At 60.3% G+C, this 18,559-nt stretch overlaps 2 protein-coding genes across 5 annotated transcripts in view; one reads left to right on the forward strand and one right to left on the reverse strand.

The window, feature by feature from the left end:
* The window catches only part of FARP2 (FERM, ARH/RhoGEF and pleckstrin domain protein 2), a 103,415-nt gene extending 102,359 nt beyond the window's left edge, over positions 1-1,056 (forward strand). For both annotated transcript variants that reach the window (XM_052636758.1, XM_052636759.1), the window contains 3 exons: positions 5-112; positions 215-366; positions 592-1,056. In XM_052636758.1, coding sequence (XP_052492718.1) covers positions 5-112; positions 215-366; positions 592-661 — 330 coding nt within the window. In that variant the 3' untranslated portion in view covers positions 662-1,056. The remainder of the gene's footprint in view (positions 1-4; positions 113-214; positions 367-591) is intronic.
* A 119-nt stretch (positions 1,057-1,175) lies between these two features.
* Positions 1,176-10,899, reverse strand: STK25 (serine/threonine kinase 25). Of its 3 annotated transcripts, none has more exons than XM_052636812.1 (12): positions 10,775-10,899; positions 10,211-10,334; positions 6,379-6,609; positions 5,819-5,875; positions 5,112-5,220; positions 4,444-4,601; positions 4,113-4,298; positions 3,515-3,660; positions 3,268-3,382; positions 3,028-3,099; positions 1,785-1,921; positions 1,176-1,687 (listed from the first exon to the last, which is right to left on the reverse strand). In XM_052636812.1, exons 2-12 carry the CDS (start codon positions 10,238-10,240, stop codon positions 1,648-1,650), a joined length of 1,281 nt encoding a protein of 426 aa, XP_052492772.1. In that variant the 5' UTR covers positions 10,241-10,334; positions 10,775-10,899; the 3' UTR covers positions 1,176-1,647. The 3 variants fall into 3 exon arrangements, with proteins under 3 accessions (XP_052492772.1, XP_052492771.1, XP_052492773.1); XM_052636811.1 differs by having other exon boundaries at positions 10,696-10,850; XM_052636813.1 differs by having other exon boundaries at positions 10,758-10,776.
* Positions 10,900-18,559: the final 7,660 nt, after the last annotated feature.

The raw sequence follows: 18,559 nt of genomic DNA on the forward strand, positions 1-18,559 counted from the left end.
TCAGAACCAGCTTTCTGGATACCTGCTGAGGAAGTTCAAGAACAGCAGTGGCTGGCAGAAGCTCTGGGTGGTCTTCACCAATTTCTGTTTGTTCTTCTACAAAACTCATCAGGTAGGCGGGGGCTCCACCTGTGGGCGCCGCGGCCTCACAGAACCCGCCTCTGGGTGGGTGGGGCTGGGCGCCTGCGGAGTGAGCACGCCCTGCCACCTCCAGGACGACCACCCCCTGGCCAGCCTCCCGTTGCTGGGCTACAGCGTGAGCCTGCCCAGGGACACTGACAGCATCCACAAGGAGCACGTCTTCAAGCTCCAGTTCAAGTCCCACGTCTACTTCTTCCGGGCCGAGAGCAAGTACACGTTCAGGAGGTAACTGCAGAGGCGCCGGCCGTGCCCACCGAGGACCCGCTGCGCACTCCCTGGGTCTGGAGGGGCTGCCGAGCGCCGCTGCCGGGGTTTAAGGGGCCCTTCCCTCTTGGGATCGTTCTTGGGAAGGTGTTGGGGCACAAGCCCGCCGATCTGAGGACCAGAGCACGCCCTGCCTCCCAGGCGAGCAGTTGGTGGGGCGGTTCTGACCTCTACGTCTCCTCTCAGGTGGATGGAGGTGATAGAGAGCGCCAGCGCCTCAGCTGGGAGGGCCGGGACCCCTGAGGAGGAGGCCTGAGGCCCACCCTGCGCAGACGCAGACAGCCGAGCAAGCAAGGCCAGCACGCACTCCACGACTGCTCGTCCCCCCAGGAGATTGGTGGCAGGCGAGCCTCTGGCGCCACCTGGCAGGGAGTGCTGCCCTGGGCTCTGCGAGGCGCCAGGAGGGCGCGCAGGGGAAGCAGGCCCGCTCTGTGCAGGCAAGGCTGGCGCTGCCCCGCCCTCAACCACCTGCCCTCCTCCTCCTCCCGGGCCGGGCCTCCCGTCAGACTGGGTGATGTGAGGGGTCTAGGCACAGAAGCCTCTCTGGTGCCCCCCGGGCCACACTTCTGAAAAGTGGACAGCAAGCCCCTCTAATTTATCCCAAGAAGTGTACGGTGCTCATGCGCCGAGTGGCTGAGAATAAAAGGCTTCTTCGTGCTTGGTCCCACGTGCTGCCTTGCCCCGCCCGCTCTCCGGCCAGCGGCCGCTCGTGCCCACCTTGGGTGAGGTGGCCTTGGGAGCCTGAGCACCCCGCCCGCCACCAGCACATCTCAGTTCAGGTCTTTATTGAAAGTGGCAGGAGCCTCTCAAGATGCTGTGAAAACTAACACCTTAATCTCAGAATACCTAGGGAAGCAAGGAAGTTTGATTTTCTTAAAAAAACAACAATCTGGCCAACACGAGTCCTTATGAGAAGACACAGTGCCTGCTCCAGCAGCACAGGCGAACCTATAGCCGCCAAGGGTGGGCAGGCCAGGTGGGAGGCGGCAGGTCTGCCCCACGCGCGTCCCTGCCCCTCCGCCTGGCAGCGAGCGGAGCCCCAGGGGCCAGCCCGGCCTCGGGGCCTCAAGGAGACCAAGCCCGCCGCCTCCGCCGCCTCTGCCGCCTCTGCCTAGCTGGGAGGGGACGTGGGAGGGGATGGTCCTCTGCGGGGCGAGGCCAGGACGGCACAGGGCCCTGGTCAGCACAGCCCCGACCACACGGCTCCAGGTGGAGACTCTCCTCCCGGGTGCAGACAGGGCTTCAGCGGGTCGAGGTCAGGTGGTTTCTGCTGTGGGAAAACCTGCGGACCGGAGGCCAGGTCACTGCTCCGCCCTGGGCGCGGCCCAGGCCTGCCCGGCGAGGAGGACCCACAGCCGCCCGCCGCCCCAGGCCCTCACCTCTGCACCCGCTCCACCAGGTGGGCCATCAGCTTGTCCGAGATGCCGGGGCAGGACTCCTCGGCCAGGCTGAAGGCGTTCTCCAGCTCCTCCAGCGCGCCCGCGCCCCCGCCGCTGAGCCTGTGCTTCTCTTTAAGCTGCACGGACACCCCGGGCACCTGACGGGGGGCCAGGGGGCGCCTCCCCGCCCCACCCGACCCGTGACTCGCAGCAGGAGGCAGCGCTGCCCCGCTGTCCCCCTGAGCGCCGAGGAGGGGCTCCCAGGACGGGCGGGGCCTCCCAGCCTGCCCTGGCCCCCGGGCCCCCTCCTCCAACCACGAGCCTTCTCCCAAGCCCAGTTGCAGAAGCCCACAGCCTAGATGTGCGTGAGTGACCCGGCCAGCCCCGCCAGCCTGGCCACTGGGACTAGGGGCCCACTCGCAACCCATGGCTGTGGAGGCCCCACGAGGAAGCAGCCTGGCCGGGGGGCTGGAGACGGGTCAGCCTGCTCGCCCAGCACACAGAACGAAGGGGCAAAGGGCACACACCTCTCTGACACCCACCCGGCAGCCTGACCTCAGGCCAGCCCACAGAACAGGAACCCGAAGGGGGCCCAGCCAGCCAGGGTGTGGCCACGCCTCCCACCCACCTCACACCCCAAAGGTGCCAGCCCCAGGAGCCCCCGTGCCCATGGACAGCCCACCTCCACCAGCCCCCCTCCCCACCTGCCCTCTTCCCCTCCCGGGCACCGCGGGCCCAGGGTGGGAGCCTGCCCACCCCCGCCTCCCTTGGCACGGCTCCATGCCTCCTCTCAACACCCACCCCTGCTCCCGGGCCCCAGGGCCAGCGTCACCCTGGGTGTGAACCTGGCCACAGCCCACCGCTGCTGACTCATTCCTGGGGGTGCTACTGACTGCCCCTGAGCAAGTGACACAGACGCTGGGCCGCGTGACCAACGGGGAGTGGCCCTTAAGGGCTCCCTGTCCAGGGCCTGACACCCAAGACAGAAATCTCCCAGGCTCTCACTAGACTAAGGATCACCCCGTGTCTGTGGTTCTAGATGAAAGGTCCCAGGATAGCAGCTCATGTTCAAAGCCCCCCGGGGCCCCAGAAGACCCTGGCAGGCTCGGGATCTTGAGGGTCACCTGAGGCCGGCTTATCCCAGCCATCTCTGGTCCTTCCACTCAAAACGCCGGGTCCAAAGGGCCAACCTCATGAGCCCCGAGGGACCCAGACACCCTGTGCCGCACCAGCTTGGCCTCACCTCTCCAAAGACGGGCCGGACCAGCGTGGACAGGCACTGTGACCTCGGCTGCCTCTTGACGGGCTCTGCCGACTACAAACGCAGAGCGTGCGGAGGTGAGCAGGGCAGAGGTGGCGGGGCGTGGGCAACTGCAAGCCACCCCCCAAGTCTGGTCTCCTAAGAGCCACCCTGGGGGAGCGGGCGTGCCCAGCAGGTGCCCCCACAGCCCGCTCCCTACGGCGCGCCCGGGGCCAGGCCGACCTTCTGGGGGCCATGCAGGGCCGTCCCCTTGTGCAGCTTGCCGTGCGGGCTTGGCCGGATGGTAGGGGGAAACGTCCAGATGGGCCCCTGCTCTCCATCCTCGGGGTCTCCGTCTCTGAAGGGGACAGTGGGAAGTCACACGGGGCTGGGGGTCAGGAAGGCCCTGAGGTGCACTGGTTCACAGCCCCAAAGGCTGACCCCTGCCCTGGAGAGCCCGCCTCAGCCCCACGGGAAGAGCAGGCCCTACATGTCGGAGTCCTCGGAGCTGGACTCCTCGCCATGGCCCTCCGACCTCCAGCGCTTGTAGCGGTCGATGAGCTCCGTGAGGAAGGAGGTCTTCTTGGTATAGCGCGTGATGAACTTGTGCTTCAGGAGCTCCTTGGCGGTGGGCCGCTGCCAGGGACGCACAGGGGTCACCAGGCGCCGGGCAGCCGAGCGCTGCCTGGGGAGCCCCTGGCGCTCAGAGCAAGGAGGCCTGGGCTAAGCCCGGGGCCTCAGCATCACTGCCACCGCTGGGAGCCTGGTCAGAGGACCCCAGGTGGCAGGGGCGCCTAGGGGGCTGGGTGGCTGCACACCGTCTTCCCCAGGGGAAGGGCCTCCCTCCAGACCCTCCTGGCCTGGGCTGGGGGCACAGAGGAGCCCGCCCTGGCACAGCGGAGGGGCCTCTGGCCCTGTCACCTCTGAGCTCCCACTACAGACAGACAGCACACCACTCCATGCACGCACATGCACGTGTGCACACACCTCCCCCAACTGTCCTCTGGAGCCCAGTGCCAGGGGCCCCAACTACACTCAGCCATGCAGGCCTCCTCACCACTCACGAGCTGGGGGCAGGAGGCGCTTACAAATCTGGGGTCCTTGTTGAGGCAGGCCTCCACAAACTCCTTGAAGGGCTTGCTGTGGTGGCCCTCGAGCGTGGGCGGGCTGTTCTTGGGGATCAGGAACAGGACGCGCATGGGGTGCAGGTCGGAGTTGGGAGGCTCGCCCTTGGCCAGCTCAATGGCTGTGATGCCCAGCGACCAGATGTCGGCCTGAACAGAGAGCCACGGGGCCGCTGCAGCGCAGGCCGCCCGCGCCCTGCTGCCCCCGCGCCTGCGCCCGCCTCCCCGCCCCCGCCCGTGCCCTGCTGACCCCGCGCCTGCGCCCCCCCGCCCCGCCCCCCCCGCCCCGGCCCACCTTGAAGTCGTAGGCCGACTGCTTGATGACCTCGGGCGCCATCCAGAAGGGGGTGCCCACAAACGTGTTCCTCTTGATCTGCGTGTCCGTGAGCTGCCCCGCCACCCCGAAGTCTGCCAGCTTCACATCACCCTGCTCTGAGAGCAGCACGTTGGCAGCTGCGACACAGGACCGTGGGCGTCACCCTTCATGCCGCCCGAGGAAGCGGCCCCCAGCCTCCGGCCAGTCTCCCAGGGAGGTCCGCCCTCAGCCCCAAGGCCATGGCACACTGCCGCCAGACGCCCGTGGGGCCCGCGCACATGCGCCCTCAGCCGGCCCCGGTGCCCGTGACGGTCACCACTGAAGACCCTGCGCACAGGAACCGCCCTCCCGGCCAGATCGCTCAACAGGCGGCGGGGGGCCTGACTTCCCTTGCTCTGCCAGTCACGCCCCTGCAGGCTGGCCTGGCCACACGTCCACCCACAAGGCTGCTCTCAGCCCTCCTGTTCACAGGCTAAGTCGGGGCCCCCCAGCCTACGTGCAGAGCCACCTATGCCATGTGCAGGGACACAGCGCTGAGCCGGCCCTGTCAGTCATTGGGAACAGGGGGACTGCCAGGTCTCCGGGGCCGCAGCGAGCACTGGGCCCCGAGGGCCCCCGCGCCCACGCCCCCGCGCGCCCCAAGGCACCTTTGATGTCGCGGTGGATCTTGCGCTCCGAGTGCAGGTACTCCAGGCCCTTCAGGACCTCCCGCAGGATGGTGGCGATGCAGGTCTCCTCCAGGGGGCCCGGCTTCAGCTGCAGACGGGGCCAGCTGGGCCTCAGGCCTCCCCACAGAGCCTGCCCAACCCCTCCCCACCACCCCAGGCCCAGCACTGACCCTGAGCACGCCCGCCTCAGGGCCGAGGGCGGGGACCCCCTGGGCGTGGGCGCCTCCTCTCTCTGTACCCACTGTGTTTTGACTGCACAGGTCTCGGTTACACCATGTGAACTCTTAGTTGCAACACGTGGGACCTAGTTCCCCAACCAGGAATTGAACCCAGACCATTAGAAGCGTGACATCTTAGCCTCTGGACCACCAGGGAAGCCTCTTCACCCACTTTTGAAATTAAAGTTTCAGACAGCTGTGTGGGAGGTAACAGCTGACACTGGGGACGTGGCCACACTCCTGAGCCTCCTGCTGGGGGCCTAACCTCCTCCCCACAGGCCAGCAGAGGACCTGGAACCCTCAGCACCAGCTGGGTCCTGAGGAACAGTCAGCCACCACGACAGGGAAGCAGGGGAGGCCAAAGGAACCCACGGTTCAAGGACAACCCCCAGACAACTTCTTCAGTCTGGCCCTGCCCACCGGGTTGCCCAGCCCCTGGGTCGCCCAGCCCCCGGGCCCCCAGCTCACCAGGTCCAAGGCGGAGCCACCACCCAGGTACTCCATGATGATCCACAGCTTCGTGCTCTGGGGCGGAGAAGCGCGTCAGCGGGGGGCAGCAGGCAGCACGGGGCCCAGCGCGCGCCCAGCTCTACTGACTCAGCCAAGATGCCCACCGGGGACAGCGGCAGCCGCCCGTCTGGCTCCCCTCACCACACCCCTGCGCAGACACTGCAGATGGGCCGAGCCCGTGTCCAAAGCCCCTGGGAAGGGCTCCGGCTCCAGGGGGCCCCCCCTGCCCCAGGAGGGGCACAAACGGGCCACTCCAGAGCCAGCCGCTCCCTGCTCACACCCTGCCACCCCCAGGCTGCCCTCAGGACACAGCCGGGCCCCTGGCCCTGGGCGTGGTTGTCCCCTGGGGGCCCAGTCCATGGTCCCTCCCGTAGGGACCCCCACCCTGCAGACCGGGCCCGGGGGGAGAGACCCAGCCAAGCCTCCTGAGCAGACAGGGCCCGCTAGCCCCGTCCCCACTCTGGCCACAGGGGTCCCAGCAGCGCCCCGATGCGGGCGGGGCGCCGTCTCAGGGGCACCTTGAGGTAAGAGCCGAAGTAGCGCGTGATGTGGGGGCTGTCGCACTGGCTGAGCACGGTGATCTCCTGCTGGATGTCCTCGATCTCGTCCTCTGCCTCCTCCAGGTCGATGATCTTGATGGCCACCACCTCCTTGGTGCGGTTGTCGATGCCCTTGTACACCTCCCCGAAAGAGCCCTTGCCGATGCGGTCGAGCTTGGTGAAAAGCTCCTCGGGGTCCACTCGCGAGTGCTGGGGACGGGGGCGAGCGGCTGGGTCAGGGGCGGATGGCCAGGGAGCCCCCCCGGGCCTTTTCTTGCTTCTTACATCCCTTTTCATTCAGAAAACCTAAAGTTACCTCCACTCAGGGGCAAACGTCCCCAGAGAAGACTGAGAGGCTGAGGCTCTCGCCAAGAAACCAGGGTCACAGGGAAGGCAGATGGGCCATGCAGCTCACCCCTGTGTGCCCACAGCCCAGACGTGGGGAGGACCCAGGGAGGCAAGTCATGGATCAGGAGGGACAAGGAGGTGGAGCACGGGGAGCTGGGGGCAGCTGGACAATGGTGCTGGGCAATGCTGTGAGCACAGGGGGCCGGCCTCACAGGCCGCTGGCTCCGTGGGCAACAGTCTGACCACGCTGGGCCATCAGTCATAACCAACTCCAGGGAAGCCTTGCAGGGTGCAAAGAGCTCTCTCACTCAGCTTTCTAAACCAAAAACTGCTCTAAAAAGTGAAGCCTGTTCATCAAAGGGAAAAACAGGTAGTAAGTGAGCCCTCCCTGCACACCTGGAAGCCACACCCGTTACGGAGAGTCCTCAGGAGAGTGATGCCCTCACCCCAGCACGGAGCTGGAGACCCACGCTCCCCTGCACGTGCAAATGGGCAGAGAACCACCCTTCTCACCTGGGGCTCAGACTGGAGCACAGACCCACCCGACAAGGCGCAGAGCCTCAGACAGGCTCAGCGCCAGGACACGGCAGCACAGGGGTGTCCACAGAGCAATCTGGCTTTCGACCTTGACCCTCAGTGTCCAGGCCTGAGACAGCTCAGCGTGGGGCTGCGTGGAGGACAGCGGAGCATCCCTCACCCCCACCTGCGTGGCCCCCTGGGGGCCGAGGTCACCGTGCACCCCCACAGCAGGCGCTGGAGACCCAGGACCCCAGTGGCGCTGGTCGGCTAGCAGGGAGCCTGGCATCTGGTCCACACAGGGGCAGAGAGGGTCCCCCAAGCGCGCTGGGCCACAAGTCCACCAGACACAGCTCCCTCCAGACCGCACCGCTGCCCCAAGGGCGCCCGGGCACCCCCCCGAGGTGGCACCATACCCACCCGTCCGTGCGAGCGCCCTGGCGCTGAGGGGGCTGGGCCAGGGCGGCCACTCACAGGCTCTGAGCAGAGTCCAGGGGCACAGGGCTCCCCCCGAGCAGGGCACAGTTCAGGGCCCACTGGCTCCAGACCGAGAAGACATGTCAACCCGAAACAGCCAAGAGCTGCCTCCCCCGGGCTGTCACCAGCAGGGAAGAGCTCACCCAACCTCAGAACGCCAGGTGAGCGGGAGAGGGCGCAGGCGGCAGCCTCAGGAGGGCCCCAAGCCAGGGAGCCCAGGAAGCCGCCTCCTGCTCCCCCTCGGCCCCACCCAAGCCCACGCTGTCTCAGCCCAGAGCACACCTCCGATCCAGCCCGTGCTCCAAAGCCAGGCTCCTCTCCCTCCGAGGTGGCCTCAGTGCAGACGTGGGGCAGGCTGGCCTGGCAGCACTAACGGGCACCATCGTCCCCCCGGCGCTCCCTCGGCCTCCCCTTCCCACCCTCGGGCCTCTGCCGGTGACACCCCCACCCCCAGCCCAGGCCAGAGTCGGGTCTGGCCCCTCAGCTATCCACAGCCTCGAACGGGGCCCAGGGCAGGCCCTAAACAGAGGCCGGGCCCGGCAGGGGAGCGGGGAGCCTGGCCCGGCTCTCAGCCTCTTCAGGTCCCCATGGCAGCAGGCCGGGCGCCTGAGTGGACAGAGGCCCCAACAGCGCACCCTGGGACAGCCTGCTCACAGCCTCGCAGGGGAGAAGGGAGACAGGGCCCGGGGCTGGGTTGCGACGGCCCTTCTGAGACCCGGGTCTGGACAGCCGCTCGGGCTGCTCGCTTGGCCCAGACCACCGTGCTCTGAACCTGCCCTGGGGCGGCCCGGTCTGCGGTCACCGCTCAGCCGCCTGCACATCCACTTAGCACCATGCCCGCCGCTGGCATCACCCTCCAAGTGAGGGCTGGCCAGCGGCCCCCATGCACCCCACGACAGGTGGCAGTCACTTGCACAGGGCGCTTCCACAGCTGCACAGGCCTGGGCAGGAGTCACAGCCCGGCGGGGGCCCGATGCCCAAGGTTCCCCCGCAGGGAGCAGGCCACCGCCCCACGCACACAGGGACCGCCTCACAGGACCACGATGACAACCATCTCAAGGAAAACAACGTCCTGTCAGGCTTCCTGCCACCGACAAAGACCAAGCGTCTCCACCCCTGAAAGGACAAAAGGGGCTTCCTTCCTCTGGGGTCCCTTCCTCAGCTCCCCTGAGCCCTGCTCCATCCCCAGGCAAGACGCAGCCACCCAGGCCCCGCTGCGAGCACCACCAGCACCCAGGTGAGGGGCCGCTCACAGCGCCACGTCCGCACACGGGGGCCGTTCCTACAGCCCTTGACTTGGAGCCAGACTTCTCTCCCAGCATCTTAGTCCAGGGACTCGGAAGACGCACGTGTCCGAGGGAGCACGGGCCTGCAGCGGCCCACCTGCAGCATCAGCGCGGCACCCTGGGCTTCTCCGAAGAGCCCAGGCATCTAGAGCCAACCTGACTCCAGCTCCTCCTCCCCGGCGAGGACACACACTTTCTGTTCCTCCCAGGCTCCCAGTCCTCCCAAACTGGGCTGACCGGAGTGAGCCTGAGGGCTCAATTCTCTTCGAGAGGCGCTCCCACCACCTCACAGCTGTCAGCCTAAACCGCACCCGAGCTGACCAGCTAAGAAGAGCAAAACCCAACAGCTGGGGTGAAGGACCACCGCACCAGCTGGGGCGTTTACTTCCCAGCAGCTTCCACTCACACCTGCCTTGCAGTAACAGAAAAGGGGGGAGAGTGTGGCCCACAAGCCCTGGCGGCGGCTGCCCCAACCCGCCTAACTGTAGCCATCAGCCCCAGGGCACATTGTGGAGGGTCCCCTGGACTCAGGCAGTTAATGCACAGAGCCAGACCCCTCAAAGTGCTGTGGCGTTGGTAATTTCGAGAACCAACCAGCCAAAAAACAGTGGGCATCTCCCAGGCAGGCCCCTCGCAGCCCAGTGGCAGCCCTGTCCACCCAGCAAGAGAAACACACAGGCGTGTCCTCTGCCTTCCCTGCACACAGACACTCCCAGCCCCCCTCGTCCCCCTCAGGGCCGAGGAGGCCCCTGTCCCCCAAGCCAAGGTGCTGGTGGACCCTGACCCTCCGCGGCCCTCCAGACGCACAGACCCAGTTCCTGGGGCCCAGCCCTGTAACAGCGTGGGTCTCTGCATACCTCCGGCTGACCCTGCATTGAGGCTACACTTTGACAGGCTGGTGGGCTCCTGCCCCACAGGACGCTGCCAACGGGCGGACCCCAGTCAGCCCTGCACCCACCAAGTCTGAGCACCTGGCGACTGCTCCCGCTTTGCCCAGGGCTACGCATCACGGGCCTCCACCCCTCCTCCCACACGCGCCCTAAGAGGGGCTGCTCTTCTGAGACCCCCGGACCACTTTTCAAAAGACAGTCTCCTTGGTGAAACGGCCTTTCTCGAACTCTGCAGCCGGCGCCCCGTCCCAGGCAGCGGGCATACCCGCGCACCGTGCAGACGCCCACCCTTACCTGGCTGGCAAATCCCCTGAGATGAGCCATGTCTGCGCGGCCCTCAGACCATCCGCCGCGCCCCCGGGAGGCCCCGAGATCCCGCCTGGAGGCTCTGTAACCCGCTTCAGGCCGCTTCAGTCAACTGGAGGGAGAGCAGACCTGCTCGGGGCCCTGTTCCCGGTACGCGGGGCTCCCCGCCCCCCGGGGCCCGGCGGCAGCCCCCTCCTCCATCTGGGGACCAGCTGGAGATGGGTCCCCCGAAGGGCTCCCGCCGCGCACCCTCCGCGCCCGACCCTGCCTCAGGCCTCCCCGGGGAGCCCCCCGACGCCGCGCACACCTCCCCGGCCCCCACCCTTCCCCAGACCCCGGCCCCCGGCCAGGGCCGCCCCTACCCGCCCCCGGGGCGCCTCGCCCCGCCTCAGCCCCGGCCCCGCCCCGCGGCCGCGCCGCCCGGCCCCCTCCCCAACCGGCCCAGGCGCGGGCCAGCCCGGCGGCGCGCCCACCTCCGGGGGGCTCCATCCCGGCCTCCCCCGGCCCGCTCCGCAGTGCCCGCGAGGGCTCCCACCCACAGCCTCCACTCGCCCGCGGACGCCTAGGCCCTCAGCTCGCGAAGCAGCGGCAGTGGCGGCGGCGGCCGGAGAAAGCTCGGCGGCGGCGGCGGCGGCGGCGGCGAGGGCACGCGGCGTCGCGGCCCAGCACGGGGCATTCTGGGACAGCGAGTCCCTCGCTCGCCCCGCGCCGGGGCGCCCGCGGGCGCCGGACTGCAAATCCCGGCAGGCCACGGGCTGGAGCGCAGAGGAGGCCCGCAGGCGCGCCGCGGGGCGCGCTGGGACTCCGAGTCCGGCTTCCTGAGAGGCGCGGGCCTACGTCTCCCGGCAGGCCGCGGGGCGGGGCGGGGCCAGGCGGCGCCGGGGCGGGGCGGGGCGGCCGCGGGTGGGGCCGCTCCGCCCTCCCGCCGCCTGGCCGCACCTGGGCGGACCTGGCCCCGGGCTCCGGCCGGGTCCTGCAGGCCTCACCCCTCCGGCGTCCGGGCTTGGGAGGGTGGACCGGGCCTGGAAGTGTCTTGGAATGTTATTAAGTTTGAAAAAGGAAGGCGCTTTTGACACAGGTCGGCCTGGGTAGACCTTGACGACGTGGCACTGAGTGACAGAAGCCAGACCCAGAAGGACAAACAGGGTTTGCCTCCACTTGTATGAGGTCCCCAGAGTGGCCAGATTCATCGGTACAGAAAGGCGAAGTGTGAGTGTAGGGGGAAAGGGTGTTTAATGGGGACGGAGCCTCAGTCTGAGAAGATGAAAAGAGATCTGGAGATTGGCTGCATAACCATGAGAATGTATTTCCCGCTGCTGAAATGTACAGTTCAGTTCACTTCAGTCGCTCAGTGTCCGACTCTTTGCGACCCCATGAATAGCAGCACGCCAGGCCTCCCTGTCCATCACCATCTCCCGGAGTTCACTCAGACTCGCGTCTATCGAGTCTGTGATGCCATCCAGCCATCTCATCCTCTGTCGTCCCCTTCTCCTCCTGCCCCCAATCCCTCCCAGCATCAGAGTCTTTTCCAATGAGTCAACTCTTCGCATGAGGTGGCCAAAGTACTGGAGTTTCAGCTTCAGCATCATTCCTTCCAAAGAAATCCCAGGGCTGATCTCCTTCAGAATGGACTGGTTGGATCTCCTTGCAGTCCCAGGGACAGTTAGGATGGTAAATTTTATGTGATCTGTTCCATTCAGTTCAGTCGCTCAGTTGTGTCTGACTCTCTGCGACCCCATGGACTGCAGCACACCAGGCCTCCCTGTCCATTGCCAACTCCCGGAGTTTACCGAAACTCATGTCCATTGAGTTTGTGATACCATCCAACCATCTCATCCCTTGTTGTCCCCTTCTCCTCCTGCCTTCAATCTTTCCCAGCATCGAGGTCTTTTCCAATGAGTCAGTTCTTCGCATCAAGTGGCCAAAGTATTAAAGTTTTAGCTTGAACATCAGTCCTTCCAATGAACACCCAAGACTGATCTCCTGGTTAGACTCCTTTGGATCTCCTTGTAGTGCAAAGGACTCTCAAGAGTCTTCTCCAACACCATAGTTTAAAAGGATCAATCCTTCGGTGCTCAGCTTCCTTTATATTTCAACTCTCACATCCATACATGACTACTGGAAAAACCATAGCCTTGACTAGACAGACCTTTGTTGGTAAAGTAATGTCTCTGCTTTTTAATATGCTGTCTACATTGGTCATAACTTTTCTTCCATGGAGCAAGCGTCTTTTAATTTCATGGCTGCAGTCACCATCTGCAGTGATTTTGGAGTCCAAAAAATAAAGTCTGTCACTGTTTCCACTGTTTCCCCTTCTATTTGCCATGAAGTGATGGGACCGCATGCCATGATCTTAGTTTTCTGAATGCTGAGTTTTGAGCCAAATTTTTCACCCTCCTCTCATCAAGGGGCTTTTCAGTTCCTCTTCACTTTCTGCCATAAGTGTGGTGTCATCTCCATATCTGAAGTTATTGATATTTCTCCCGGCAATCTTGATTCCAGCTGTGCTTCACCCAGCCTGGTGTTCCGTGTGATGTGCTCGGCATAGAAGTTAGACACGCAGTCTTGATGCAGTGCTTTCCCGATTTGGAACCAGTCTGTTGTTCCATGTCCAGTTGTAACTTGCTTCTTGACCTGCATACAGATTTCTCAAGAGGCATTTGATCTGTATTTTACCACAGGTAAAAATGAAATGAAAAACAAATTAAGTTCTGACATACGCTACAACGTGGATGAACCTTGAAAGCGTCGTGTTACAGGAAATAAGCCCCTTACGAAGGAGCGAGTGTGGCATGACTCCATTCAGGCGTGTGCCCTCAGCAGTCCACGGACTGCATCCTGCCAGCCGCCTCTGTCCGTGGCGTTATTCCGGCAGGAATATTGGAATGTGTTGCCATTTCCTAATCCATCCGCTTAGGTGAGGTATCAAGAGCAGACCAAGAGACGGAAAGTAGAATTGAGTTTCCAGGGGCTGGGGGATGCGGAAGTGGGGAGATACCGCCCAGTGGGTACAGAGTCCCTGTTTGGAGTGATGACGCAATTCTGCAAATAGATAATGATCATGGTTACACAACATGGTGAATTTACTTAATGTCAGTGAATTGTACACTTGAAAACGGTTAAAACAACACATTTTTTGTCATCCGTATTTTACCACAAGTTTTTAAAAAGCAATGATGAGTTGGATTTCATCAAAACCTTAAATTTTCCTTTCAGAAAAACATTTTAAGAGAGTGTAAAGGCAAGCTATAGAGTGGGAGAAAATTGTAAATCATATCTAACTATATGTACTGAAAATATATACAGAGCTCTCAAAAATCAACAGTTAAGAAAAAGCATGGGACTTCCCTCATGGTCCAGTGGTTAGGAATCCACTGTGCAGTGCAGGGGACAAGGATTTGATCCCTGGTCCGGGAACTGAGACCCCACATGCTGCGGAGCAGCCGAGCCCCCGCACGCCGCAGCTGGAGAGAGGCCATGCCACCCGTGAGCGCGCCCCGTGCCGCAGCTAGGGCCCAAGGCAGCCAAATCAGTAAACACTGCTTTAAGCCCAGTAAGACAGAACTGAGAGCCGTTGAGGAGACACTTCACCAGGGAGACGCATAGATGGCGAATGGCGCGTGAACAGATGCTCACATCATAGCTCTCAAGGAAATGCCAGTTACGTCCATAAGGACATACTGAGTACTCACAGCTTAGAAGGGATAAAATAAAAATCAATCTGATTTCAGTACTGACCATCTGGTAATGTCCATGTGTAGAGTCATCTCTCGTGTTGTTGGAAGAGGGTGTTTGCTATGACCAGTGTGTTCTCTTGGCAAAACTCTATAAGCCTTTGCCCTGCTTCATTTTGTACTCCAAGGCCAAACTTGCCTGTTATTCTAGGTAACTCTTGACCTTCAACTTTTGCATCCCAATCCATTATGATGAAAAGGACATATTTTTTGTTGTTATTGCCAGTTCTAGATGGTGTTGTAAGTCTTCACAGAACCGTTCAGCTTCAGGTTATTCAACATTAACGGCTGGGGCATAAACTTGGAGTATTGTGATGTGGAATGATTAGCCTTGCAAATCACTTGCTGAGTTCATTCTGTCATTTGAGATTGCATCCAAGTACTGCATTTTGGACCCTTTTGTTGACTATGAGGGGTACTCCATTTCTTTTAAGGGATTCTTGCCCACAGTAGTAAATATAATGGTCATCTGAATTAAATTCATCCATTCCCATCCATTTCAGTTCACTGATTCCTAAGATGTTGATGTTCACTCTTGCCACCTCCTACCTGACCACGTCCAATTTACCTTAATTCGTGGACTAATCAGGGCTTCCCAGGTGGCGCTAGTGGTAAAGAACCTGCCTGCCAATAAGGAGACGCAAGAGACGCAGGTTCGGTCTTTGGGTCAGGAAGATCCCCTGGAGTAGGAAATGGCAACCCACTCCAGTATCCTTATCTGGAGAATCCCATGGACAGAGGAGCCTGTGGGCTACAACCCATGGCGTCGCAGAGTCTGACACGACTGAGCATGCGTGCATGCGCATAAGCATGGACCTGACGCTCCAGGTTCCTGTGCAACATTGTTCTTAACAGACCTGGAACTGACTATGGCTCAGATCATGAGCTCCTTATTGAAAAATGCAGGCTGAGATTGAAAACAGTAGGGGACACTGTTAGCCGTTCAGGTATGACCTAAATCAGGCCCCTTATGACTATGCAGTAGTAGGAGTCGTGTTAGTTGCTCAGGCGTGTCCGACTCCTTGCGACCCCGTGGACTGCAGCCCGCCAGGCTCCTCTGTCCATGGGATTCTCCAGGCAAGAATACTGGAATGGATTGCATTCCCTTCTCCAGAGGATCTTCCCGACCCAGGGATTGAACCTGGGTCTCCTGCATTGCAGGCAGATTCTTTGCCATCTGAGTTTAGGGATTATCCAGTGGCAGTGACAAATAGATTCAAGGGATTTGATCTGGTAGACAGGGTGCCTGAAGAACTGTGTGTGGAGGATTATAACATTGTACAGGAAGCAATGACAAAAATCATTCCGAAGAAAAAGAAATGTAAGAAGGCAAAGTGGTTGTCTGAGGAAGCTTCACAAATAGCTGAGGAAAGAAAAGAAGTGAAAGGCAAGGAGAAAGGAAAAGATACACCTGACTGAATGCAGAATTCCAGAGAATAGCAAGGAGAGAGAAGAAGGCCTTAAATGAACAATGCAAAGAAAGAAGAAAACAATGTAATGGGAAAGACTAGAGATCTCTTCAAAAAGAATTAGAGCTATCAAGGGAACATTTCACTCAAGGACGCGCATGATAAAAGACAGAAATGGTAGGACTTCACAGAAACAGAAGAGAAAGAAGCGGCGGCAAGAATATACAAAACTGTAAAAAAAAAAAAGGTCTTAATGACCCAAGTAACTATGATGGTGTGGTCATTCACCTAGAACCAGACATCGTAGAGTGAGAAGTCAAGTGGGCCTTAGGAAGCATTACTACGAGCAAAGCTAGTGGAGGTGATGGAATTCCAGCTGAGCTGTTTAAAATCCTAAAAGATGATGCTATTAAAGTACTACACTCAATAGGTCAGCAAATTTGGAAAACTCAGTAATGGCCACAAGACTGCAGAAGATCAGGTTTCATTCTAATCCCCAAGAAGGGAAATGCCAAAGAATGTTCAAGCCACCATTTGAACCGTTCTGCTCATTTCACATGCTAGTAAGGTAATGCTCAAAATCCTTCAAATACTAGGCTTCAGCAGTACGTGAGCTGAGAACTACCAGATGTACAAGCTGGATTCAGAAAAGGCGGGGGAACCACAGATCAAATTGTCAACATTCATTGAACTGTAGAAAAAGCAAGAGACTTCCAGAAAAGCACCTTCTTCTGTTTCATTGACTACACTAAAGTCTTTCACTGTGTGGATCACAACATACTGTGGAAAATCCTTAAAGAGACGGGAATACCAAACCACCTTACCTGCCTCCTGAGAAACCTGTATGCAGGTCAAGGACCAGCGTGACGAGAAACGATGAGCTGGTTCAAAGCTGAGGAGGGAATCGGCAAGGCTGCATGTTGTCCCCGTGCTTATTTAACTTATATGCAAAGTACATCACGCGGAATGCAAGGCTGGATGGAGCGCAAGCTTCAGTCAAGATTGCTGGGATTAAAAAAAAAGATTGCAGGGAGAAATATCAACAACCTTAGATATGCAGATGATACCACTTTAATGGCAGAAAGTGAAGAGGAACTAAAGAGCCTCTTGATGAGGGTAAAAGAGAAGAGCGGAAAAGCTGCCTTAAAACTCAGCATTCAAAAAACTAAGATCATGCATCCTGTCTCATCACCTCATGGCAAATAGAAGGGGGGGAATGGAAACAGTGACAGATTTTATGTTCTTGGGCTCCAAAATCACTCTGGACGGTGACTGCAGCCATGAAATTAAAAGACGTTTGTTCCTTGGAAGGAAAAGTATGACAAACCTAGACAGCATATTAAAAAGCAGAGACATCACTCTGCTGACAAAGGTCCATGTAATCAAGGCCATGGTTTTTCCAGTGGTCATGTATGGATGTGAGAGCTGGACCATAAAGAAAGCTGAGCACCGAAGAATTGATGCTTTTGAACTGTGGTGCGAGAGAAGATTCTTGAGAGTCCCTTGGACTGCAAGGAGATCAACCCAGTCAATCCTAAAGGAAATCAACCCTGAATATTCATTGGAAGGACTGTATTGAAGCTAGAAGTGAAAGTGAGGTCACTCAGTCGTGTCTGACTCTTTGTGACCCCATGAATTGGGGCCTACCAGGATCCTCCATCCATGGGATTTCCCAGGCAAGAGTACTGGAGTGGGTTGCCATTTCCTTCTCCAGGGGATCTTCCCAACCCAGGGATCGAACTCGGGTCTCCTGCATTGTAGGCAGATGCTTTACCATCTGAAGTCCCAAAAGAACTGAAGCTGAAGCTCCAATAATGTGGCCACCTGATTCAAAGAGCCGACTCATTTGAAAAGGCCCTGATGAAGGGAATGGGGAAAATTGAAGGCAAAAGGAGAAGGGGGTGACAGAGGATGAGATGATGGGATGGCATTAGCGACTGAATGGACATGAGTTCGAGTAAACTCCGGGAGATGGTGAAGGACAGGGAAGCCTGGCGCGCTGCAGTCCAGGGGTCGCAGAGTCGGGCACGACTTACTGACTAAACAACAGCAGCCACTCAATAAAGATCGCTGAGAAACCAGGTGCTCACAGGACAGGCTGGCCGGCCATCGTGGCTTCCCAGCTCCAGGACTGAGAGGCTCACAGGACAGGCTGGCCGGCCATCGTGGCTTCCCAGCTCCAGGACTGAGAGGCTCACAGGACAGGCTGGCCGGCCATCGTGGCTTCCCAGCTCCAGGACTGAGAGGCTCACAGGACAGGCTGGCCGGCCATCGTGGCTTCCCAGCTCCAGGACTGAGAGGCTCACAGGACAGGCTGGCCGGCCATCGTGGCTTCCCAGCTCCAGGACTGAGAGGCTCACAGGACAGGCTGGCCGGCCATCGTGGCTTCCCAGCTCCAGGACTGAGAGGCTCACAGGACAGGCTGGCCGGCCATCGTGGCTTCCCAGCTCCAGGACTGAGAGGCTCACAGGACAGGCTGGCCGGCCATCGTGGCTTCCCAGCTCCAGGACTGAGAGGCTCACAGGACAGGCTGGCCGGCCATCGTGGCTTCCCAGCTCCAGGACTGAGAGTCCCCTGTCCTGGGAACCCCAGGTCCTGGGGAGGCAGGCTGGTCGGTCACTCAGGCCGTCAATGCTGAGAATGCAAAATGGTGCGGCCACCCCGAAGAGCATGTGGCGATTCTTAAAAAGTCAAGCAGAGATTCTGCACACGATCCAGATTGCCGCTCCTGGGTATTTATCTTGGAGAAATGAAAGCTTATTTCCACACAAAAACTTGTACGTAAATGTCTACAGCATGTCTGTTCACACTCAGCCCAAACTGGAAACAAGCCAGACGGATCAACGGCGTGAGCACGCTGACCGGGGTCCATCCCCGCCCTGGAGCATCCACGCAAGAAGCAGGAACAAAGTCCTGGTACTTCAGCACCTTGGGGAGGCCATGGGCATCCTGGGGGAGAAGGGAGCCGGCGGCTAAAGGCCCCGGGCCCGGCCCAGGGCTCTGTTTGGGGGTCTGGGCCGTGGGGCTGCTCGGCGTCCCGCCTGTGCTGGAGGGGACCCAGACCCGTACTCACGTCCGTGAGAGAAGCTCAGAGAACTGAGAACTCTACACTAAGAAAGACCGTGCTAGTGTGCTTTTTCACTGATAAAGGTTTTACATTGACTCCTTAATATCAAATATAGAGTCTGTGTTCA

Source organism: Budorcas taxicolor, chromosome 3 (assembly GCF_023091745.1).
Source record: "Budorcas taxicolor isolate Tak-1 chromosome 3, Takin1.1, whole genome shotgun sequence".
NCBI lineage: Eukaryota > Metazoa > Chordata > Mammalia > Artiodactyla > Bovidae > Budorcas > Budorcas taxicolor.